Consider the following 24,456-nt stretch of genomic DNA (forward strand, 5'->3'; position numbering starts at 1 on the left):
CCTTGCTTCTGGATGGTGGTCGCACTGCTCACTCTCGCTTCAAAATCCCCATTGAGGGTCTCAATGAGCGCTCCTCTTGCTCTTGGGAGAAAAACTCTGACTTTGATGGTCTTATTCATCAGACTGGGGTGGTCATTTGGGATGAGGCACCAATGCAGCATCGCTATGGAATTGAAGCTGTTGATCGCACTCTTCAGGATCTTATGGGCAACCCTGCTCTTTTTGGTGGTGTTACTGTGTTGTTTGTTGGAGACTTTCGTCAGACCTTGCCTGTGGTTCCCAAAGGAAGCAGAGAGCAGATTGTGGCTGCATCTTTGCGCAAGTCCTCACTCTGGAATCACATCCAACTTCTCACTCTCAAACAGAACATGCGTCTAGACCAGACTCCTGAAAGCAATGCCTTTGCTCAATGGCTTCTCAATGTTGGTTCTGGCCATAACCTTGGTGAAGACAAGTCTATTGAACTTCCTCCCAACATGCATCTTGATAACAACACTAAGGAATCCTTGGTTGACTTTATCTATCCTGACATCTCTGATCAGCATCCTAAACCAGACCACTTCTTCCTTGACCGTATGATTCTTTCTGGGCGCAATGATACTGTTGCTGAGATCAACAAGGAGATTCTGGCCAAGTTTCCTGGAGAAGACAAGCTCCTGACCAGCATTGACTCTGTCAAGGACATAGAGGGTTATCCTATAGAGTTTTTGAACTCTATCAATATCTCTGGCCTTCCTCTTGCTCACCTCCATGTCAAAAGAGGTTGTCCTCTCATTTTTTTGCGCAACATTGATCCCTCTCATGGCCTATGCAATGGCACTCGACTCATCTTACTTGAGGCAAGGACACGTGTCTTAAAATGCTGCATCTTGGGTGGAGCACATGCTGGAAGAATTGTGTTTATCCCTAGATTAACCCTGGAGCCATCTGAAGAAGCCTGCCCTATTCCTTTGAAGCGCAGACAATTCCCTGTCCATGTTGCCTTTGCTATGACCATCAACAAGTCACAAGGACAGTCTGTCAAGTTTGTTGGATTGGATTTGGAGCGGCCTGTATTTTCCCATGGCCAACTTTATGTTGCACTGTCACGCTGCACATCAGGAGATAGAATCAAGGTGTTATTCCCACCAGACTCACAAGGGACCAAAACCACCAATATAGTGTACCCTGAGGTATTGCAAGGCATTTTGGATAATCAATAGTATGTCTTGGATTATAATCATTGTGACATGGCTAACAATTATAATAGGACTTGAACAAGGACTGTAGTATAAAACTTATATAGAAACTTCTTACACTTTGACTCTCAATCCCCACTCTAACTTTTTATATGTATGCTTGAAATAAAACTGCTACTCTAACTTGGCTGCTTGACTAAAACCCAACCACAAACTAAGCACTATAACATAAACATAGATTAAGCACTGTCACACAACCTCAGACTAAGCACTACAACAAAAACTCGGATTAAGCATGGTTGCGCCATTGCAATGCGACGGGTGAGAAGCTAGTCCATAAATAGAGGGTGACACTGCAAAATTGTGGCGCTGGGCTGGCAGCTCACGTCACATGTCTTCGCTTATGCTCGTGTGGGCCACGTAAGAAACCACGCGAGACCACTGTCCCATAGGCTTCAGGATGCGAAACGGAGCATGTCAAAGCTTAAAACAGAGTTGGTCAGCGCGCGCGTGCCCGGAGCTAACCTAAGCATAGGGAATTCTCTTCCCCTGGCACTGTCTTGCAGTGATTTCTTCAGGCAAGGGGGCATTCAGCAAGTGCTTAGCTTGGCAACTACTCTGGGTCTTGGTTTTTTTTGCAGGTATTTTTTTATGTAAATTAATAATAAATAAAAGGGGACAATAAGAAATGGTGGCACTGGGCTAATAGCTCAAGTCATATGTCCTTGCTTACACTTATGTAGGCCACATAAGAAACCATGTCAGCAAAGCAAGCATCCATGACAAATGGGGTGAGCAGAGTAAGCCATGTCTTGGTGCTCCTAGCAACCCTAGCAACTGGAATGGGCTATGCCTCTGCAGCCATTGGAGCTTGAAATGGCATCTTAGCATCTTACAGAGAACCTCACAGGGGAGCTTCATAGGGCAGGATTTTATAAGGGAATCTTATGGATAAGACTTTATAGGGTGCTTTATATAGGAAGGACCTTATAGAATGTTATAGAAGAGTTATATAGAGATATTAGGGCATAAAACTTTATGGGCACTGGACTTTATGGGCACTGGACTTTACAGGCACTGGAATTTATGGGCACTGGACTTTATGGGCACTGGACTTTCCAGGCACTGCACTTTATGGGCACTAGACTTTATGGGTGCTGGACTTTATAGTTAGTGCACTCTTCAGGCACATGAGACCAAGCACTACAACGAAAACTCAGATTAAGCATGGGCACTGGACTTTACAGGCACTAGACTTTATAGGCACTGGACTTTGTGGGCACTGGACTTTGTGGACACTAGACTTTATGGGCACTGCACTTTATGGGCACTGCACTCTATGGGCACTAGACTTTACAGGCACATCAGACTAAGCACTGTAACAAGAACTCAGATTAAGCATGATTGCGCCGTCGCAACGCGACGGGTGAGAAGCTAGTCCCTATATAGAGGGTGACAGTGAAGAATTGTGGCAAAACTCCGTTGGCTAATGTCGCGTGTTGTCACTTATGCTTGTGTGGGCCATGTAAGAAACCACGCGAGCGAAGCGAGAGCCATGACAAATTTGGCGAGCGGAGCGAGCTGTCTCTTCAGCCACCTGGCAACCTCCACAACTGGAGCGGGCCGTGTCTCGGCAGCTGTCGGGGTTCCACACGGCATCCCGGTCTGCCCAGCAATGCTGGCAACTGGAGCAGGCTGTGCCTCAGCAGCCATCGGGGCTCAAAATGGCATTCTGGCACCCCACAGGGAACCTCACGGAGGAGCCTCATAGGGTAGAATCTCATAGGGGAGCCTTATGGGCAGAACCTTTCATGGAATATGAAAAGGGAGCCTAATAGGAAAGCCATATAGGCAGGATCTGGCAGAGGAACCTTATAGGGGAAACTTTTGAATGTCATCTTGCAAAATCTCATAGAGGGGCCTTATAGGATAATCTTATAGGCAGGATATTATAGAATATCATGGGAACTAGACTTTATGGGCACTAAAAGTGATATTCTAGCACCTTATAGAGGAGCTTCACAAGAGAGCCTCACTGGCAAGATCTTATAGAGGAACCTGACAGAGGAACATAATAGGTAAGCATAATGGAGAAACCTAATAGGGGAATATAATGAAGGAACCTATATAGGAGAACCTTATATGGGCCATATCTTGGCAGGTGTTGGAGCTTTAAATAGTATCCAAGCACTTTATGGAAAAGCCTTATAGGTACAACCTTATAGAAGAACTGAATAATGCTTGACAAGAGAGTCTTATATAGAGAATATTATGGGCAGGACCTTATAGAATATGACAAGAGAGCTATATTAGGGCAAAATACTTTATGGGCATTGGATGTTACATGCACTAGGCTTTACGGGCACTGGACTTTACAGGCACTAGACTTTACAGGCACATCAGACCAAGCACTGCAACAAAACTCAGATTAAGCATGGTTGTGCCATCGTAACGCAATGGGTGAGAAGCTAGTAAATAGAGGGCGACACTGCAAAATTGTGGCGCTTAAGCGACGGCTATGCTCGCGTGCTCCTTGCTTATGCTCGCGTGCTCCTCGCTTATGCTCGCGTGGGCCACGTAAGAAACCATGCAAGACCACTGTCCCATAGGCTTCGGAATGCAAAACGGAGCATGTTGAAGCTTGAAACAGAGTTAGTCAGCGCGCGCGTGCCCGGAGCTAACCTAAGCATAGGGAATTCTCTTTCCCTGGCACTGTCTTGCAGTGATTTCTTTAGGTAAGGGGGCATTCAGCAAGTGCTTAGCATGGCAACCACTCTGGGTCTTGGTTTTGTTTGCAGGTATTTTTTATTGTCAATTAATAATAAATAAAAGGGGACAATAAGAAATGGTGGCACTATCAAGTCATATGTCCTTGCTTATACCTATGTGGGCCACATAAGAAACCATGTGAGCAAAGCAAGCATCCATGACAAATGGGGTGAACAGAGTAAACCATGTCTTGGTGCTCCTAGCAACCCTAGCAACTGGAGTGGGCTATGCCTCTGCAGCCATTGGAGCTTGAAATAGCATCCTAGCACCTTACAGAGAACCTCATGGGGGAGCCTTATGGGTAGGACCCTGAAGGGGGAGCCTCATAGGGCAGAATTCCATAAGGGAATCTAATGGATAGGACTTTATAGAGAGCTTTATATGGGAATTGTATAAAAAGGACCTTATAGGATATTATAGAAGAGCCATATAGGGATATTGGGGCACAGGACTTTTAGTAAGCAGAGTGAGCCATGTCTTGATGCTCCTAGCAACCCTAGCAACTAGGGTGGGCTATGCCTCAGCAGCCATTGGAGCTTGAAATGGCATTCCAGCACCTTACAGAGAACCTTACGGGGGAGCCTCATAGGTGGGATCCTGATGGGGGAGCCTCATAGGGCAGAATCTCATAGGGGAATCTAATGGATGGGACCTTATAGGGAGCTTTATATGGGAATCTTACAGGAAGGACCTTATAGGATATCATAAAAGCGCCATATAGAGATATTAGGGCACTGGACTTTATGGGCACTGGACTTTATGGGCACTGGACTTTATAGTCAGTGCACTCTACAGGCACATGAGACCAAGCACTACAACAAAAACTCAGAGCAAGCACGAGCACTAGACTTTACAGGCACTAGACTTTATAGACACTGGACTTTGTGAACACTAAAATTTACAGACACATCAGACCAAGCACTGTAACAAAAACTCAGATTAAGCATGCTTGCACCGTTGCAACGCGACAGGTGAAAAGCTAGTCTCTATATGGAGGGCGACAGTAGGGGTCCGGTGGCAACTAGCTGTCAGCTAATCCCACACGACAAACCACACAAGACCACTGTCCCATAGGCTTCGGGAGGCGAAACGGAGCATGTCGGGGCTTGAAACAGAGTTGGTCAGCGCGCGCGTGCCCAGAGCTAACCTAAGCATAGGGAATTCTCTTTCCCTGGCACTGTCTTGCAGTGATTTCTTCAGGTAAAATATGAGGGGGCATTCAGCAAGGGCTTAACTTGGCAACCACTCTGGGCTCTTGGTTTTGTTTGCAGGTATTTTTTTATGTAAATAAATAATAAATAAAAGGGGACAATAAGAAATGGTGGCATTGGGCTAATAGCTCAAGTCATATGTCCTTGATTACACTTATGTAGGCCACATAAGAAACCATGTAAGCAAAGCAAGCATCCATGATAAATTGGGTGAGCAGAGTAAGCCATGTCTTGGTGCTCCTAGCAACTCTAGCAACTAGAGTGGGCTATGCCTCAGCAGCCATTGAAGCTTGAAATGGCATTCTAGCACCTTACAGAGAACCTCACAGGGAAGCCTCATGGGTGGGACCCTAATGGGGGAGCCTCATAGGGCAGAATCTCATAGGGAAATTTAATGGATGGGACCTTATAGAAAGCTTTATATGGAAATTTTATAAGAAGGACCTTATAGGATGTCACAGAAGAGCCATATAGGGATATTAAGGTACTAGACTTTATGGGCACTAGACTTTACAGGCTAGCAACTAGAGTGGGCTATGCCTCTGCAGTCATTGGAGCTTGAAATGGCATTCTAGCACCTTATAGAGAACCTCATGGGGGAGCCTCATGGGTGGGTCCTGATAGAGAAGCCTCATAGGGCAGAATCTCATAGGGGAATCTAATGGATGGGACCTTATAGGGAGCTTTATATGGGAATCTTACAGGAAGGACCTTATAGGATATCATAAAAGAGCTATATATGGATATTGGGGCACTGGACTTTACGGGCACTGGACTTTATGGGCGCTGGACTTTATAGTCAATGCACTCTATAGGCACATGAGACCAAGCACTACAACAAAAACTCAGATTAAGCACATGCACTGGACTTTACAGGCACTAGACTTTATAGACACTGGACTTTGTGAACACTAAACTTTACAGACACATCAAACCAAGCATTGTAACAAAAACTCAGATTAAGCATGGTTGCACCGTTGCAACGTGACGGGTGAGAAGCTAGTAAATAGAGGGCGACTGTCACGATGTCGTGGTAAGGAATGGTTTCTCCCCTAGATACGATCCGGGTTTCCTGTTTTTCCGGATGTACCTAGTGTTCGTTTGATTGCTGTTCTAGATGATACCTTCTGGTGTTGGCACGATACACCGATGTTGGTCACAGTTATAGGCAACGATGAGAATATTTTGAGCTATTTAGCGAATTTCTGAAGTGGTGCCGGACCACTAACAAAGACAATACTCCGTAAATGTTGAGAATAATGACGAGAGGCTGAAGAACTTTGTGATTCAAGTTGCTGAGGTGCTACACAGATTGAAGGCGAGCTACTAGTTCGTCTAGTATCCCTACAAGTCTTGTAGCTTATCTCCAACTGATATCACTCAAAGAACTTATTGACTGGCACTGACTGGCTGAGTAAAAATAAGAGGGGGAGATGGTCTCTGCCTGAAGCAGGACAATCAGCCTCCTTATATACTATTTCAAGTGGGAATCTCCTTCCTAGTATATACAGGCTGAGTAGAGTCATTGTGAGTCACAAAGAATGCTGTAGAAATAAAAAGAATAGGGAGGAAAGCAGAGGAACAGAAAGGAAAGTAAAAGAAAGGCTCAGAATGTGGTAGAATATTCCTTCAGCTTCCTTCAGAACTGCTCAGAACCTTCCCCTCCTTTCAGCTTGGAATGGCCTAGACCTTGCCCCTTTCCTAAACATTCTCCATCCTTCCACTAAAGTTCTTCTCTATTCTACCAGATTCCACTGCTTTCTTTCCATTCCTTATTGTCTTGCCATGGTCTAGCCCTTTCTGAAATAGACCCTAGGCTCTGGAATCTGTCCCAAAAACGAATTATGAGTATGAAAAGGGATAGGAAATCAAGTTTAAGTGGTAAAATACTCGAAAAATATGTAGAAAATCGGAATTAAATGTCCTGTCCCTTCTAGGTTGTTTTTCTTTTCTTTCTTCTAGTCAGATATTCTGCCCTCCATTCTACCATCACTATTTGATGCCTAACAATATGCGAGCACGACAATGAATGGCTGTGATGTCACGAACGGCTGTTTGAGATGAGGAGATCCTAGGCCACAAATAATACTGAAGAGTTTGGAAGGAGTCGAGGGACTGATCAGACTAATGCCTTGGAATCGAAGGAGACTGTGTGAACAGAGGTCCTTAGATTGGACAGAAGTGGATAGCCTAAGGCTTCCACTCTACGCCGCAGTATCTATAAATATGTACAAACAGGAGCACGGACCAAGTATCAATAGAGCGGGAACACAAGGTATGGTTGGGAAAAAGGTCCTACGAGTCCTTATCGAGAAGGTGAGAAAAGTAGGTAAACATAAGCAAGGCATTTCGTAACATTACCCCCCCCTTTAGGCCGTCAGTGCCAGAGATGGTAAGTAATAGTCCAGGAAAAACATAAGCAATGCGTGCAAACCAAGTCATACAAAATAATACTTAGGGCACAGATTCTCGCTGCCCACAGTCGAGTCATGATGTGATAGCCCTTGAGTATGGACGTCATGATACCCCACCTCGTTACCAACCATGCAGGGACTGCGTTCTAGAACCGAGTCCCTCGTCTCATTATGGCAGTGGGTACCGGCCCAACGGATTCGAACCATCATTTGCCCCAGCAGTTTTATATCGTACCGGACGTCAGCATCTTATTCTTCAAGCATCTCAAGGGCAGAGGACGATGGGTTGGGTATCGGACTCGCTGGAGTCGTATTCGACGAAGGGGAGGGGAGGTCGAGTTCGGGTAGAGGAGCAGATTACTCCCAGTCGCGCGGGTATGACGTGGTAGCAGGGTGAAATCTGTGCAAATCTATAGATATCCCTTCCCCTGCTGCGTTCCGTGGGATAAGCCCCTGGCATTGGGCAAAGCGGTGTTCTATTTGAGGTCGAAGACGAGGCATGAGATACCACAGCTGTGGTAGGCATGTGATATTCAGTGACAGGAGTAATGTCGTCAGCGGGATGAAAGGAGTCTTGGAGGTGTGGAGTTTGATTCAAACCCATAAGTCTTCTCTCGCCCGCATTGATACAGGCGATGAGTGTTCCTTCCCAAATCTGCAAAGCCCTTTGCGCGTGTCGGACAAAGCTCCTTTCTTCTTCCAAAATCTCCAACGCCCTTTGTATCTCCAGTTGCATGGGTCCTGACACAAATTCAGTGTTCGGTGTTCCTTCAATGAGTCCCATCATGTAGGCAATAGGGGTCGTCAGGTATGTCTCTCTATTGGGAAATATGATTCCATTGCCTTGTGTGTGGATGAGGGGTGGTGGAGATGGGGAACGGGAAGGTGAAGGTCTATCGAAGTCCTCTGTGAGTCGTCTGATCATCTCGTCCTCTTGTCGTTTGTTCTCATCCAGTCTCCCAAGATACTCATTGAATCCTTCTTCTGCTTCCCGTGCTGCTTGTTCTTCGTCCGTGTCCCATGGTACAGATCATTCTTCGACTATAGACATCTCGGGAGTCGAGGGGATAGAGGGTTTAGTGGAGGGTGTTTCTTCATAGGGTTGTGCGGCGAGAGTGTCTTCAGAGGAGAGGTAGATGGATTCGCTGGAAGACATGTTTGCTGGGGGAATGGATAAGTGATTGAAGGGATGAGGGGATTGTAATGATTGAGTTCAGGTTTTTATATGTTTTGGATTTTGTTTGCTCGATGTTTGCGAGAGCTGGTCGTAGTAGTAAGTTATAATGTCATGCGTCGTATGCTTCTAAAAGTTCTTTAGCATTCCCTAGGTTCGCTCTTGTGACCCATTCATCCGCGGAGCTCGGGTATCCTTTCCAGTGTACTAGGTATTGATACCCGCGTCCTCGCTTCTTCTTGTCAAGAATTTCTTCGACTTCGTATTCCTCCTGTCCGTCTATGAGATCAGGTGGTGGTTGTTCGAAGTTGGGGCCGTGTGCGGCTGTTTCTTGATAGGGTAAGATTAACGAGGCATGGAATACAGGGTGTATTTTCCACGTTGGTGGAAGCTTTAATTTGTATGTCACCGGTCCTAGTTTGCTTTCTATTTCAAATGGTCCATGCAGTTTCGGGGCTAGTTTGTTTTTCGGGTGCGTGGTGGTGATATTTTTTCCCGATAGCCAAACTTTCTGTCCTGCTTCTAATTTGACCTCGTTTTTGGCTGTTTTCCTTTTCATTAGTTCAGCTGCAACTTCTAGGCTGGCCTTCATTTCTTGCCATAATTGTTCTAGCCTTTCCAACCTTTGTTCTACGCCTGGGATGTCGGATCTCGGCGTGATCGGAGGTACGAAGGTTGGATTATAGCCATACATGAGTTCAAATGGTGATTGGTGAGTTGCTGAATGTTCCCTGACGTTGTGTGCGAATTCTGCATATGGCAATAATTCAGGCCAATTCGTTTGTTCGTAGTTGCAGAATGCTCGTAGGTACTGTTCTAGCTCTTGATTGACTCTTTCCGTTTCTCCATCTGTTTCTGGGTGGTAGGCGGTTGATAGCGCTGTTGTTACTCCTAGCTTTTTCCATAGTTCCTTTGTGAATCTGGCCGCAAATTATGGACCTCTATCGGACACAATCTTCCTTGGAAGTCTGTATCGTTTCCAGATGTTTTTCATATAGAGGTCAGCGGTTCCTTCGGCGTCTATGGTTTTATCACATGGGGTGTAAACAACGCTCTTGGTGCTTCTGTTTACTGTTATGTGAATGGCGTTATACGGTCCTACTTGGGGAAGATCCATAATGAAATCCATTGTGACTGTTTGCCAAGGTCCTTCTGGTATTTCGTTTAGAATAAGTGGGGTGCGTGTGGGATGCGTGATGTTTTTGGTATATTGACATGTTGCACATCCTGTTACGTATTCCTTTATGAATGTGGGCATTCCTGGCCACCAGAAGTTGTCTGATACTAGGACATAGGTTTCCCATCTTCTTGGGTGTCCAGCTGCTGGTGAATCATGGTATATTTTTGTGATTTGTCTTTTAAGTTCATCGTCTGGTGGAACATATATTTTTCCTCTATGCCAGATAAGGTTGTCTTCGTAATTCCACTCTTGTAAGCCTTTTGAGACTGCTCTAGGTCCTGATGCTTTGATAAGCTCCATTGCTTCCGTTACTTCTCTATCTTTAGCCGTGACTTCTTTTAGCTTTCGTCTCAGCTGGCTGTCAAGCATTTCAACTGTTCCTTGTCCTGTCGTGCTTTTAATGAACATTTGGGGTTGTAGTATCACCTGATCTTTGTTGTCAGATTTTACCCCCTCTTTCAGGTCTGGACACCTGGACAGAGCATCGGGTTGGTGGGTAATGCCTGGTTTGTGAACGAGGGTGAAGTCGAAGCGGGAGAGGAAGAGTGACCAATGTGCTTGGTGGCGGGAAAGAGTTCTTGCAGTAGTGAAGTACAGGAGGTTCTTGTGGTCGGACCAAATCTCGAACGGGTGTTGTGCACCTTCAAGGTACACGTGCCAGTGATCAAGGGCGTGTATAACAGCAAGTAGCTCCTTATCGAAGATATCGTGATTCCGCTCGGCCGCATTGAAAGATTTGGACAAGTAAGCGATAGGGTGCCACCCATCATTGGGCGTTTCTTGCGATAGGATGGTGCCAGAAGTGAAGTCCGATACATCAGTCTCAAGTCGGAATGGGTGATTACCGTCTGGGTAGATGAGGACGGGAGTAGATGTGAAGCAATGCTTCAACTGTTCAAAGGCTTCGTTCCTCTCATGAGTCCACTCAAATGGTACATCCTTCTTTGTGAGGTCGTTGAGAGGTCAGGCCGTGGTAGCGAAGTCTTTGATGAATCTGCGATAGAAGTTTCCAAAGCCGAAAAAAGACTGTACTTCTTTCAGGTTCTTCGGGGTTGGCCAGGCGGCAATTCCATCGACCTTGACCAGGTCCATGGATATATTATCCACGGAGATGATAAACCTGAGGTATTCGACTGTGTCCGTCTCAAAGGTGCATTTAGAAGGCTTCAGGAACAAGTCGTTGTCCAAAAGTATTTGCATGACCTGGGTCATCACGCGCCTATGTTCTTCAATGGTCTTTGTAAACACCAGGATGTCATCCATGTAGACTGCAAGGACTTGCGCAACAATGAGGTCATGGAAGATGATGTTCATCATAGTTTGAAAGGTGGTGGGTGAGTTGCAAAGACCAAAGAACATTACAAGGCATTCAAACAGGCCGAATTTAGTTATGAAGGCTGTCTTCCATTCGTCACCTTCTGCTATTCAAATGTTGTTATACCCCCATTTGACATCAAACTTGGAGAAGATCCTTGCTTTTGATTTGGCAATGGTTCTTATTACGTCATCAATCAGGGGTAGTGGGTATTTGTTTTTTACTGTCCACTCATTCAGTTTCCGATAATCTCGAACCAGTCGTAAGCTTCCTTCCTTCTTTTTTACGAAGAAGAAGGGTGACGCTTGTGGGGATTTGGATATTGTAATGGTTTCCCGCTTCAAGTGTTCTTGAAGCATCTCGTGTAGCTGGTCTTCTTTTTCTTCTGTCAAGGGGTATAGCTTACATACAGTTGGTTCCCATCCTGGTTTCATATCGATCTTATGGTCCCATCGTGAATGTTCTGGAAGTCGTTGCGAAGCTTCCTGACTGAAGATTTTGGCGAATCATTTAAGAATGTATGCCTGGACTATTTCCTCAATAGGTCATTCTGTTTTTGTTTTGTTTGCTTTTTCTGCCATTGTTGTGACTTGTTTCCAATGGAACCAATGTGAATTGCTTCGAGGGGATGCACTTCTAGTGGATCTTGGTAATACCATTCTTCATAGAATTTGGAGAAGAAGGTGTCTTCAGTTTTGTTTTTTTCTAAATCATCTTCTATTCTGGAATGCCCAACTGTTCTGTTTTTTCTTTGCTGGGTAGGTGCTAGTGCTTGTATGGTGAATTTAGGTCGGCTGACTAGGCACATGGTAGCGCAAGTTGAGAACGTGAGACTATTTTTTACCCAATTGATTTGTGGGTTATGTTCATGTAGCCAATCCGTTCCTAGGATTATATTTTCCCCTCCTAGGTTAGCGGTGATGAGCATGTACCTGCACTAGGGTCCGCGGGAGGTATTCGGGAAGCTTTGGGGAGATTCCGAACAGTGTTAGACAAGTACCGAAGATGCCGACTTGCACCGAACACAGTCGGTCCCCACCCGACCGACCGCAACCCTCCAAAGGATGTTCGGCAGCACTTGGGTTAGTTCGCCCACACTTCACGTACTTACCATGACCACACAGGGGTGTTACGATAGGTGTTTACGAGATCAGAGCCAGTCTTCCGTGTTGGCCGATGTGCTCCATGAGTCGGTCGGTCCTTATCGCTTATCTTCCCGACTTCCACATGGTCAGTCAAACATGATCTTGCACCATTTCTTGGCTACCCTGGTCGTACGATACCTCTTCTTTATTTTTCATTGGTTCTCCAACGCCTGTTCCGTCTACCTACGCTCGGGCGATGGATCCCAAACGTTCGGGATTTCGCCATTGCTGATTAACTTTTACCTTGTCACCTTCGGAACCCATATGGACATCTCACCTACCTTCTTATCTTCTCTGATTGCTAAAGGCTTGGCACCCATTCAACATCTACTCTCATTTCTTGTTTAATATTTTACTTAGAGGCTCTGTTTACTATAAAAACCTACATACACCTCTGGAATAAACCAGCTTTCGCACCCCACAGTTCAGAGCTCATTCGCACTTGTCTCAACCATCGAAATCATCTTCGTTGACTTCCAAAAACTTGCCATCCTCGTCGTTTGGCCTCCTTCGCGTTCATACTCGTCTCTTCGCTCGTACCCCCGTCCTCCCTCGTATATTGTCAGAGTCCTGTGTGGCTCTTGAAGCACGTAGTTGTCGGTCGCGACACTACCTTCTCGTTACCGACCGCATCGCCGATATGACCGACCGAACGTTCGGTCAGTGTTCGGCACAGTCCCGAAACCGTTCAGGTGCTATAATCTCACACTCCCCGATTGCTTCTCAGTACGCCTTCAATTCCTAAAGTCATCACTTACAATTCCTTGTGTATCAGATACTAGCTCCAGCACCCCTGCAATAGAGGTTGTTTTAGTGTTGTGCTCAGCACTTAGAGCCACCTCTAGCGTATCAGCGGCTAGTAATTTGCATTATTTGTCGTGATAATTGCCTTCTTCATTTATCATTCTCATAAGCAGGCAGGCTTTGTCAGTGATTTTTCCTCCATCATTGGCTGTTCCGTCCACGTTAAACACAGGGATAGGTTTGTTGATTTTCTGCATCAGTATGTTATTGTCCAAACAAAATTGTTTGTCGATGAGAAGCCCTTCTGCTCCTGAATTGATTAATACTCGGGCTTTGGTGGTTCCCTCTTTGTGTTTCAAGTGCACGTTTATCCTCATAAATGATTTCTGATTGGATTTAGTAAGCCGTATGAATGTTTTTACAGGGGGATCTGGAGTGGGTCTACGGTACACCGGAGCCGTAGGCCTATTTAAAAATCCAATTCTTTCCGCTTGCTTATCTCGCTCAATTCCTGAAGGAGCGCTTCCTGCTCGTCCCATCTCATCTTTCCTATAACCCTTTGGATCTCTTCTCGGCTAATCTCAGGCTCCTCCTCATGTACAGGCGCATCCGGTCCGGGTGCATGGGCTTGGCGAGCTGCAAGTCTGGCCCGGAATGGGTTAGTCGTCGCCATGCTTCTACCTTGCACTGTAGTGCCTCCCTAAGTACTGCCTGGAGTTCCTGCCGAGAACGCTCGGCCATAGCCGCTTCCTCTGCCTCCCATCCTGCTGCTGGCCTGAGCCGAGCGGTTCCCCACCATTCTACTACCCTATTGAACATGTCCAGTTGACCCTTCATATACCCTAGATGAACCCCTGACAGGGCATTGATTTGCCATGTGTCCTTTCTGGCGACAGTAAAAGCCCCCACCCTTCATCCTGAGGTGGTTGCGCTCTTCGTCTGTAAGGGTCGTTCGGACTGTATCTATGGCCATGGGGATGACAGAGTTGTTCATAGATGATGGAGTGTTAGAGGAGTTGTAACGGAAGGGGTTGTTTGGTCGAACGGCAGCAGAGGGTACGGAGCTTTTTATGCTTTGTAGCTCCCTCCATTGGTTATCGAATCTTTGGGTGTATTTTACCCAATCATCCATGGTTGTTGGCATATCAGGAAGTCTGTAGATTTGTTTGAGAATTTCCGGGTGTATGGCTCAGTGGAAATAATTGATGGTAGATTCGAGATCGAATCCACTTTCTCCTGCTATCATGAGGTAGTCCGTGACGAACTCGTCCGCTGATTGCTTTCCCATTCTCATTGTGAATAATTTCTGTCTCACCTTCTGTTCGAGACTTTTATCTTTGAATGCAGTGGCTAATTCTTGCAAGAAGTCTTTGAACGTTCCCCATGCTTTTTTGGTTTCCATTGCTTTGTACTCACGGAGTTCTCTGTCGAAGTAGTATTTTTGTGCAAATAGTGAAGCTGTTCCTTCCCTCATATACGACAGGACCATGAGTGTCTTGTTCATGTCCGTGTCGTACTTGGTCGGGTTGGCTAGAATGTACATATGACATTCGTAGATCCATTCTCTGTACTTTGACCTTGTTCCATCGAAGTCTTTCGGCTTGTTTCCTTTATCTGACATTTCGTCTTCATTGTCTGTGGTTCCTGTGATCAATAAGGGGTTTAGTTGTGGATTCAGATTTGTGTTCAGATTCGGTTGACTTGGTCCTGCTACAGGCTCTGGGTCTTCTTCGTCGATTGGGGTTAGTACTCCTGCGGGAATTGGGGTGTCTTCGATATCTTCTTTAGGGATATCGACTGGTGATAAGACAGGTCTTGTTTGGGTGGGGGAGTCAACAGTTCTGAGGGGTGCTTTTCTATCTTCCCAGAGTACTAGTGGGGTGTCAACTGTTTTTCCGCTATTTTGTCCTCATACATAGACCCAATTTCCCTTGGAAGTTCTTCTGATGGGTTGTCCAAAGTAGACAAATGTATCCGAGTGTTTCAGGTAGTCAGTTCCGTGCGGAACTCGCCCTACGTGTCTTCCTAAACCTTGGGAAGTCGTCTTGTTAGATCAAAGAGCCCGCGCTAGTCTCGACCTGATCAAGGTTTGAGGGTCAAGGCAACAGCAGCTCTTCCTAGTCGGGTACAGTATTTCTGCTTCTGGTATAGTACCGTACGTAACGTCAAGTGCAATTGTTTCGGTCGTACCTCCACTGGGTTGATTACCAGATAGAAGTATTCTACAACCTGAAACGACGCACACTGAAGTGGAATCGTCCAATTGTTCGCTCGAAGTGTATAGTAACTATTACGGTCGACGGACACTTGTCTTTTGGGACTGCCTAGCGCCGTATGTAACTAGCCAGTGTTCTGCTGCAAGGAAAGGGCGGAGTAGGATTGTGTGAAGAGAGGCTATCCAGATGTCACGAACGGCTGTTCGAGATGAGGAGATCCTAGGCCACAAACAATACTGAAGAGTTTGGAAAGAGTCGAGGGACTGATCAGACTAATGCCTTGGAATCGAAGGAGACTGTGTGAACAGCGGTCCTTAGATTGGACAGAAGTGGATAGCCTAAGGCTTCCACTCTACGCTGCAGTATCTATAAATATGTACAAACAGGAGCATGGACCAAGTATCAATAGAGCAGGAACACGAGGTATGGTTGGGAGAAAGGTCCTACGAGTCCTTATCGAGAAGGTGAGAAAAGTAGGTAAACATAAGCAAGGCGTTTCGTAACAGCGACACTGCAAAATTGTGGCGCCTAAGCGACGGCTATGCTCACGTGCTCCTCGCTTATGCTCGCGTGGGCCATGTAAGAAACCACGCAAGCGAAGCGAGCGCCATGACAAATTTGGCGAGCGGAGTGAGCTGTCCCTTCAGCCACCCGGCAACCTCCACAACTGAAGCGGGCCATGTCTCGGCAGCTGTCGGGGTTTCACATGGCATCCCGGTCTGCCCGGCAATGCTGGCAACTGGAGCAGGCCGTGCCTCGGCAGCCATTGGGGCTCAAAATGGCATTCTTGTTATGATCACGTTCTGTCGGGCCTTAACGGCGGTCTATACCGACACGATCATCACAAATATCAAGCGGCCTCACAAGGAGAGGCATACAACAAGGTACAGATAGTAACCTTGGTCATCCACTCCCAACGGATCACCTTATCATTGGTCGAGTATCACGAGCCATATTGCGACGGGCATAGAATGCCGCCTTACAAACTACTCACACACCGGGCATTAACCTCCTAGTCTTTCCTGGCCAGAAGGAGACGAACGGAGAAGCACAAGAGTAGTCGTTATTGAGAGAGACGACCTGGGGAATACCTACGGATACATATACGGTATTCTCACGCCCTATTTCCTAAAGTAGTATAAAAGGCCCATAGAGTAGGCTGAGGTTCTTCAGTCTATTCTCTTTGTTCGTTGTGGTCTTCCTACCACAACACCTTCGTTCCCCTGTATCTTCACATACAGGGATCTTCGCTCTCTGTAGTCTTCACACTACAGCCTTCATTGCTACATCGCAATACACTTCTGGCTCCTGTGCTACACATACAGTCGAGACCATCGTTCCACACATCCTCCACGAGTGACCTAGGGAAGAACCTCCTACTCTTGGGGTTACCGAACGAGCAGTTCATAACACTAGAATAGACTCTTCTGCCCCTACCTTGCTCGCACTAGCTTGCTGCCACACTCTCTCTCATAACCTTGCTCAGTGGGGATATAGACCCCCATCGAGAAAGCGTTACTGCACACACTCTGGAGCAAGACCTAGGCCAGGAATATCCACCCGGCACTAGACGTATCAATAACCAACTCCGTCATAACAATCGCCCTATCCGGCACGAAGGGGATTTCTGGGTCTACGAAGACAATAACAGATACGCCCCTCCGAATTACGATAACTGCTCATACCGAAACGGGCGTTATTACTTCACCCTTGAAGATGGAACAGAAAAAGAGGATATTTGGAACGAAACAGAAGCTCAGTGGGAACTAGCCCCACAATACAGGGAACCGGCGCCGGTAATACCCGAAGACTCGGAGCAAGAGGAAACAACCTCATAATCAGACTCCGACTCACCAGACCAAACACCGATCAACACCCGAAACGAACCACTCGCTGAAATGTCGGGACAAGCTTCAACTTCTACAGACCCCCCTTCCGCAACAGTACAACCCGGAAGAGGAAAAGTCAAACTCCCAGACAACTACACAGGCAACCGCATCGAATCCCAGAAATTCATGCTCCAATGCCTTCTTCTTTTCGCAGCAGAATCCGATCAGTACAAGACCGATCAAGACAAGATATCCCTGGTGCTCTCATACATGAGATATGGCATGGCAGGAGCTTGGGCCAAGAACTTCCTCCTCAAATCAGTAGGAGCGGACCCTCCCACCGATCTAGGAACTTGGAGGGACTTTTTAACAAAGTTCAAACTCCAATTCAGGGAGACAGGCAAGACCAACAAAGCGCGAAGCGCACTCATGGCCTTCTCCCAAGGACGAATGATGGTTGATGAATACTCCAACCAATTCATTCTCATCGCCGCCGATGCCGACATCTCCGACAAGGAACAAGTCCCTTACTTCCAACGCAGGTTAGACCCGCGCGTCATGGACAAGATATATGACAAAGAAGTACAGCCAAAGGACACCATTCAGGATTGGATTAATACAGCCTGCGAAATAGACGGACGACTCAGAGCTAGATCTGCTCAAAAAGCCATCCTCGCCAACTCCACCTCCTTTCGCAGCGATTACTTGAATCGCTTCCACACTCAACCAGCCGTCCGCTACAACTCCACCACCGCTCCTCGAAGAATGAACAACCAGGTGGTTGACATGGACATCGACGCTACCAGGAAGCGTAACGCCGAAAGTCAAAAGAGAAAATTTGACGGCAAGCGAACCCCCCGTTGCTCAAATTGTGGACAATTAGGGCACTCTGGCGCTAACTGCTGGTCGGCCCGCAGAGGCGTTCAACCAGTTCGAGGAAACTCGAAGAGACGCTTGGGTACGACAGGGAGAAGAAACCGCGCAGCTGATTTGGAAGAAGAAGATGACGCACCCGCTATGGGAAACCAAGCGGGAATTTATCGAAGAATGGAGACAGAGAATGTTCATTGCAACGACCAGCGGGTACCACAACCTGGTCCTTCGATGGAACGTCCTCACTCTGCCCCATCCGGACGACCCCAAAACGACCATGGGCGACGCACTATGTTACCTAACGGACGACGGGGAGATGGAAGCATTAGTCATTCTGCTCGAATCGGAGCAGTGCTAGGAGAGTTAGGAGAAGAGGAAGCAAGAGAAGTGATCTTGGGACACGCGGAGCGTTTTTCCTGACCTCTCCCTCACCAGCGAAGGAGAGAGGTCAAGAGCGACCCGAGTTTGACGCCCGCACTTGTATTTGTATCGGAGCAATGAACGACCGTATCATCACCCCCATATGCCTGAACGTGAAGGTATCAAACAGGAGTCAATACACTGGAGCAAAGGCAACCATCGACTCGGCATGCAAAGGGGTTATAGTAAATGAAACTTGGGTCAAAAGACATCGTTTCCCCACCTATACACTCAACAACCCCATTCGTGTCCGGAACGTCGATGACACCATCAATAAAGCAGGTCTCATCTGATCCGCCCTGGATGTGAACCTCACCATTCGGGATATCAATGGACGAACGCATACTGAGCGCGTCCAGATGTTTATCTCCAATCTAGGAAAGGACGACCTTATCCTGGGAACAGATTGGCTGAAATACCACGATCCCTCCATCAAATGGAGGCGACGTGAAGTGCACTTTGATCGGTGCCCCCAGAAATGCCAACAACTGCATGGGTTTACTAGGGCAAGGGAAGAACCACAAAATAATAGGCGGTTATCAGACGTGGAGCCACGGCACAAACCACGCATTAACGAGCGCGAAAAACAGCGCCTAGAACATCTCCAAAGATTATCGGAAGATGTAGGACTCCGCGATCATAGCGGAACGTTTGGTGTCCAACTACGAGCATACCTCAAAAGGAAATGGCTCCTAAAGGACATAAGGAAATACGCAGAAGAGAAATGAAAGGCTCAAGACGAGCCATCTCTTTCACCAAACGAGGGAGAACCTGATCTCCCAGATAAAACCTCAGGAAAACAGGCCATAGAGGAACCAGTTATTCGGAAACTGGCTCCCGAACCGTCAGGATTTGCCAGCTTCGACCAGGACTTGGAAGACGAAATCGTCGTCACCAATCTAAAGGAAAGAGTCCCCAAGGCGCATCACGAATTTTTGGACATTTTCAGCGAACGAAAGTCGCAGCGACTCCCAGAACACACTTATTAGGACCACGCTATAGATCTGAAACCGACTTTCAAACCTCAAGTACCAAAAATCTACGCCTTGAGCCCAGAGAAACATGATGAACTAGGGAAATTCATCAAGGAACACCTCACTCGGGGGACCATCCGTTGATCCACCTCACAAATGGCAGCTCCATTTTTCTTTATAGGAAAGAAAGATGGAAAACTGCGCCCAGTACAGGACTACCGCCATTTGAACTCGTACACCATCCCAAATGTGTGCCCCCTTCCACTAATCCAAGAACTATTGGACGTGATCAAAGGGGCCACCATTTTTAGCAAATTGGACGTACGATGGGGATACAATAACATACGAATCAAAAAGGGCAACGAGTGGAAGGCAGCCTTCATCACTCCGCTGGGTTTTTACGGACCCACAGTGATGTTCTTCGGCCTTACCAACTCACCAGCCACTTTCCAAGCCATGATGAATATGATCTTCAGAGAACTCATCACAGCCCGGAAGATAACCGTATATAAGGACGACATCCTCATCTTTTCCAAAAACATGGCAGAACATATTCAAGTCTTGAACCAAGTTTTCCAGATCTTACGCGACAACGACCTCTACTTGAAGCCAGAAAAATGCGAGTTTTATAAAGAAAAACTCCAATATTTGGGATACACAATTTCAAAAGACCATGTTGCTATAGAAGACTCGAAGGTGGATGCCATACAAGATTGGCCAATCCCGCGTACCGTCCGAGATATTCGCTCCTTTTTAGGTCTAGGAAATTTCTACAGGCGTTTCATCGATAAGTTTTCCCTTATCGCACGCCCTCTGCACGACCTCACCAAAAAGGACGCAAAATGGAACTGGACTTCGAAGTGCCAGGAAGCTTTCGAACGATTAAAAAGGGCATTTATCAGTAAACCCGTTCTGAATTACCCGGACCCCATGCATCCATATCAACTAGTAACGGATGCCTCACTAATTGCCTACGGAGCTACCCTCCTGCAAGAAGGAAAAGATGGCGACTGGTACCCAGTGGCATTCCTTTCTGGGTCATTTTCACCAGCAGAACGGAATTACGACGTCCACGATCGCGAACTCCTGGCCATCATAAAGGCGTTGGAACACTGGAACCACTACCTCGAAGGTGCACGACACCCATTCGAGATCTGGACAGATCACAAGAATCTGGAACACTTCCAAACGGCGCGAGACTTGTCACGACGACACGCCCGTTGGAGCCTTTATTTGAGCAGATTTGACTTCACACTCAGCTACAAAGCAGGGTCAACGAATCATTCCGATGCTCTGTCCAGGCATCCAGATCTAAGTGAGGGGGTGGAATCTGACAACAAAGCTCAAATTTTGCTCCCGGCCAACCTTTTTAACAAATCCGACGAAACACTGGTAGAACCGCCCCCAATACGGCATATTAAGTCCACGGAAATCGCATCCTCAGACCTCATCTCCCTCATCCGACTCTCAAAATCGGAACACGATGCCCTGACAAGGGTAGCCCTCGCCAAACTCTTGCGAGTAGGGCCACAAGGAATGAGAGGATTACTGGGACACTGGACACACGAAGATGGAATCACCAGACGAAACGGCCATATATGCGTCCCAAAAGATGATGCCATCCGAAGACTTATTGTCAAAACGCATCACGACGCACCCGCAGTAGGACATCCAGGGAGAACCAAAATGCTGGAAATGGTACAACGGCACTATTGGTGGCAAAACATGACAAAGTTCATTCATGAATACGTGGACAGATGTGTGGTATGTCAATCGACCAAGAATTTGACACACAAGACGCACCCTCCTATCCATCCTTTGGAAACCACCAACGTCCCTTGGCGATTCATCTCGACAGACTTCGTCATGGACCTACCCGAAAGCAAAGGGTTCGACTTGATCAACGTGGTGGTGGACCAAGGTCTATCCAAAGGCATAGTCATCACCCCATGCAAGAAAACAATCACGGTAGAAGAAACAACCGTGCTTTTCCAGAATAACGTTTTCAATCGACACGGGTTGCCGACCAAAATAGTATCCGATCGCGGCCCTCAATTTGTGGCCAAGTTCACCCGAGAACTCTGGAAGCGGCTAGGAATCACCGCTGCTCTCAGCATGGCTTATCATCCCCAGACGGATGGAGAGACAGAACAAGTAAACCAGGAAATCGAACAGTTCCTGAGAACGTTCTGCAACTACCACCAAGATAACTGGGTAGACCTTCTGCCGTTTGCCGAATTCTCGCACAATACGCGAAAACATTCAGCCACCGGGAAATCTCCTTTCGAAGTGCTATACGGGTTCAACCCTCCTTATTCAGCCGACACTGCGCTGGAAACAAAGGTACCCGCGGTAGCTGAACGTATTAAGGTGATCACAGAAGTCCAGAAAGAAGCTGCGGCCAGCCTACAAATAGCCAGCAATTACGCCAGAGACCGGGACCTCCACAGGAAACTTCCCCAGTGGAAAGAAGGAGACCAAGTATGGCTAGAAGGAACCCATATCCGGACAACCCATCCAAAGTTCAAACTCGCCCCTAGGAGGTATGGACCTTTCAGAATATTGGCGAAAATAGGAACCCTGGCATACAGACTTAAAATTCCCCAACACTGGAAGATCCACCCGGTGTTCCACGCCGCAACACTCACCAAATACAGGGAAACCGAGGCACACGGGGAAAACTTCGCAAGACCACTACCGGAGGTATTAAATAATGAAGAACATTACGAGGTGGAAATGATCGTGGACTCAAAAAGACAAGGACGGGGAACCAAGTACTTGGTCAAGTGGGCGGGATACCCCGAGGCAGACAACACCTGGGAACCCTACACTCTCCTAAAAGGAACGGCGGAAGAAGCTATGAAAGAGTTTCATGACCAATACCCTGACAAACCTCGTCTGGGAACATCCTGAAAAGCGGAGGAAAACCCTATAAAAGAGCGACCAGAAAGCTCTAAAATGGACCATCTTCCCCCACTTCTCAAACTCATCCCTTTACCCGAATGCTCCTCCACGAAGACCACGATGCCTCGTCTCCATCTAGAAACTCCTCCCCCGATGTCGTCCTTATGGTCTCCAATCCAGACATCGGACGAGTGGATAGAGGAACCAGTCCTCACCCAGGCAATGCTGGACGAATTGATAGAGGAACCAGTCCTCACCGCCCAGAGCCCGCCGTCGTCACCCTCACTCCACACCTCAATAACTTCTCAGATAACGACGCCGAGGACTACACCAAGTTCAAAGAAAGAGAAAGAACTTGCCAACCGTCACCCTAGGGGGCCCCACGAGATGCATCACGGAATGAAGACCCTGATGACAGAAACCTACCGGGCCCTGATGAAGTACCAGTGGGAGTTCCACCTCCTGCTACAATCACGGCGAGCATTGGAGCTGCAGGTCCCTCGGGACTACGAGCAAGAACAACAGCTCAACTCCCAAGCCATGGAGAAACTGAATCGATACCAGTTATACAGGGAGCTGCATCTCCGCCAGTATCAACTGGTGGACAGGTTCCCCGCTCCATGGGAAGAACTACCCTTAGTACAGATCCTCACTTCGGAGAATTGGAGCGACACGCGGACGCGCTCCTCCAGCGAAGCACTATCTCCGCAGTAATACAAATGGCCACAGCCATGGCCCTACAACGACTCGCTAATTTCGCTGCAGGGCAACCCGGGAATGAGAATAGCGACATACCTCGACAACTGGCTAGTGCCAGTCTCCAGATCAGAGGACTCGCCCTCCAAACAGACCCTGACACAGCCTCTTGGTACGAACATAACGACGGACGACCACGAGCTCTCCTCATCCATCCCGATGAATTCTCCCAGTATGTCAACAGAGAGCTCCTTCCAGCTCTCCTCTTCACCGGAGAACTGGGCGCCGTCCAACCAAGTAGAACCGACCCTTTCCACGTTGTCGTTTGGAATGTACCACGTCCCGGAGAACGTCCCACGCCTGTACCAAATTTAAGAAGGACTCCGCACACGGTCGTGGAATGCCCTTCACCGAGGCCAAGGGAAAGTCGTACAGCACATAGCAATCCCACGACGTCCTCCTCTCACTGGGTACGAAATTTTCCCTTATCCCATGGGGGTACCGACGAGGAGGAACCACCCGTCTATCGAAGAAACGAGGGAAGAAGGAGTCGAGGAACCCAGGCAACCCTCCGCCGCGGAACAACTACTGGCGGGAGTGTTCGACACCGGCTTGGAACGCCTCCTAATAGTGCTCGATTTCGTACAGACGAGGGACAGAATAACCGAAGTAGCCGCAGAACTCGCCGCGCTGATTTGGAGGCTAGAAGAAATCACTCTTGGACTCGATCCGAGCTCGATGCATGGGACGCTTTAGACGACCCTGGGAATTACGACGACACCGATCCGTATTATCGGCCTGATGAAGGAGGCGATGGGTACCAAGGACCCTATGACTACTAGAGAAGGGCAGTCGCGGAGCGAGAAAGGGGGTAAGGAAGTTGAGGAACTCCTTCCTCAATAGAGGGTCCGAAATGACCTTAAACTACCCTCGTCTGCAACGACGTAAAACTAGGATCGTCCCTCAAGACGTTAAACTGTACAACCTCGTCCGAAAGAGACGTTAAACTACCCCACGTCCAGAATGACGTCTAAACTATCGGACCTGCATGTCTTAAAACTGTGAAAAGATAAGAAGGCAGGGGAAGTACCTGACCATTAGTCCTAGGTTCAAATGATGGTACGAATCAAGGACAACAGCGGGCATAATTCCACGTACGACCTACGGCGGAACCTTTCACATCCTCGCTGTCAAGGAGTAATCTGACAGATGCATCGAGCGTCCCATTTGGATCCTCAGTTTTACAGGGTTTTTTCCGCATTAGGGAACCCTCTACATGACATATACTCTACTCGTAGGTGTCGACAAGCCGGCTCTTCGCCTTGGTACAGCGAAGTGCCCATACATAACCGGTTGCAAGTCCGAGCCAAGAAATTATGATGCATAACTTGTTAAGTGAACCCTCACCGTCAAG

The 24,456-nt window shown here is 47.5% G+C and overlaps 9 protein-coding genes across 9 annotated transcripts; 7 read left to right on the forward strand and 2 right to left on the reverse strand.

Moving 5' to 3' along the window:
* Positions 1-8,426: 8,426 nt before the first annotated feature.
* On the forward strand, positions 8,427-8,749 carry HETIRDRAFT_307944 (uncharacterized protein; the record flags this gene model as incomplete). Its single annotated transcript, XM_009542245.1, has 2 exons — positions 8,427-8,480; positions 8,528-8,749. The coding sequence occupies 2 exons, from the start codon at positions 8,427-8,429 to the stop codon at positions 8,747-8,749; spliced, it is 276 nt and encodes a 91-aa protein (XP_009540540.1).
* A 2,035-nt stretch (positions 8,750-10,784) lies between these two features.
* Positions 10,785-11,264, forward strand: HETIRDRAFT_307758 (uncharacterized protein; the record flags this gene model as incomplete). The annotated part of the gene is made up of 1 exon (XM_009542246.1): positions 10,785-11,264. A coding segment is annotated over one exon (480 nt), but the record flags the coding sequence as incomplete, so codon positions are not given.
* Positions 11,265-13,026: 1,762 nt separating this feature from the next.
* Positions 13,027-13,268, forward strand: HETIRDRAFT_306006 (uncharacterized protein; the record flags this gene model as incomplete). Its single annotated transcript, XM_009542247.1, has 2 exons — positions 13,027-13,112; positions 13,169-13,268. 2 exons carry the CDS (start codon positions 13,027-13,029, stop codon positions 13,266-13,268), a joined length of 186 nt encoding a protein of 61 aa, XP_009540542.1.
* A 23-nt stretch (positions 13,269-13,291) lies between these two features.
* HETIRDRAFT_17926 (uncharacterized protein) lies at positions 13,292-13,453 on the reverse strand (the record flags this gene model as incomplete). The annotated part of the gene is made up of 1 exon (XM_009541962.1): positions 13,292-13,453. A coding segment is annotated over one exon (162 nt), but the record flags the coding sequence as incomplete, so codon positions are not given.
* Positions 13,454-14,319: 866 nt separating this feature from the next.
* On the reverse strand, positions 14,320-14,751 carry HETIRDRAFT_99012 (uncharacterized protein; the record flags this gene model as incomplete). Its single annotated transcript, XM_009542248.1, has 1 exon — positions 14,320-14,751. The coding sequence occupies one exon, from the start codon at positions 14,749-14,751 to the stop codon at positions 14,320-14,322; it is 432 nt and encodes a 143-aa protein (XP_009540543.1).
* A 1,324-nt stretch (positions 14,752-16,075) lies between these two features.
* HETIRDRAFT_99013 (uncharacterized protein) lies at positions 16,076-17,184 on the forward strand (the record flags this gene model as incomplete). The annotated part of the gene is made up of 2 exons (XM_009542249.1): positions 16,076-16,230; positions 16,833-17,184. 2 exons carry the CDS (start codon positions 16,076-16,078, stop codon positions 17,182-17,184), a joined length of 507 nt encoding a protein of 168 aa, XP_009540544.1.
* A 60-nt stretch (positions 17,185-17,244) lies between these two features.
* On the forward strand, positions 17,245-18,406 carry HETIRDRAFT_447252 (uncharacterized protein; the record flags this gene model as incomplete). Its single annotated transcript, XM_009542250.1, has 2 exons — positions 17,245-17,986; positions 18,093-18,406. The coding sequence occupies 2 exons, from the start codon at positions 17,245-17,247 to the stop codon at positions 18,404-18,406; spliced, it is 1,056 nt and encodes a 351-aa protein (XP_009540545.1).
* Positions 18,407-18,545: 139 nt separating this feature from the next.
* Positions 18,546-19,457, forward strand: HETIRDRAFT_447253 (uncharacterized protein; the record flags this gene model as incomplete). The annotated part of the gene is made up of 3 exons (XM_009542251.1): positions 18,546-18,750; positions 18,847-19,122; positions 19,264-19,457. 3 exons carry the CDS (start codon positions 18,546-18,548, stop codon positions 19,455-19,457), a joined length of 675 nt encoding a protein of 224 aa, XP_009540546.1.
* Positions 19,458-22,466: 3,009 nt separating this feature from the next.
* Positions 22,467-23,798, forward strand: HETIRDRAFT_447255 (uncharacterized protein; the record flags this gene model as incomplete). The annotated part of the gene is made up of 4 exons (XM_009542252.1): positions 22,467-22,985; positions 23,039-23,056; positions 23,112-23,393; positions 23,478-23,798. 4 exons carry the CDS (start codon positions 22,467-22,469, stop codon positions 23,796-23,798), a joined length of 1,140 nt encoding a protein of 379 aa, XP_009540547.1.
* Positions 23,799-24,456: the final 658 nt, after the last annotated feature.

This window comes from Heterobasidion irregulare (genome assembly GCF_000320585.1).
Source record: "Heterobasidion irregulare TC 32-1 unplaced genomic scaffold scaffold_01, whole genome shotgun sequence".
Lineage (NCBI taxonomy): Eukaryota > Fungi > Basidiomycota > Agaricomycetes > Russulales > Bondarzewiaceae > Heterobasidion > Heterobasidion irregulare.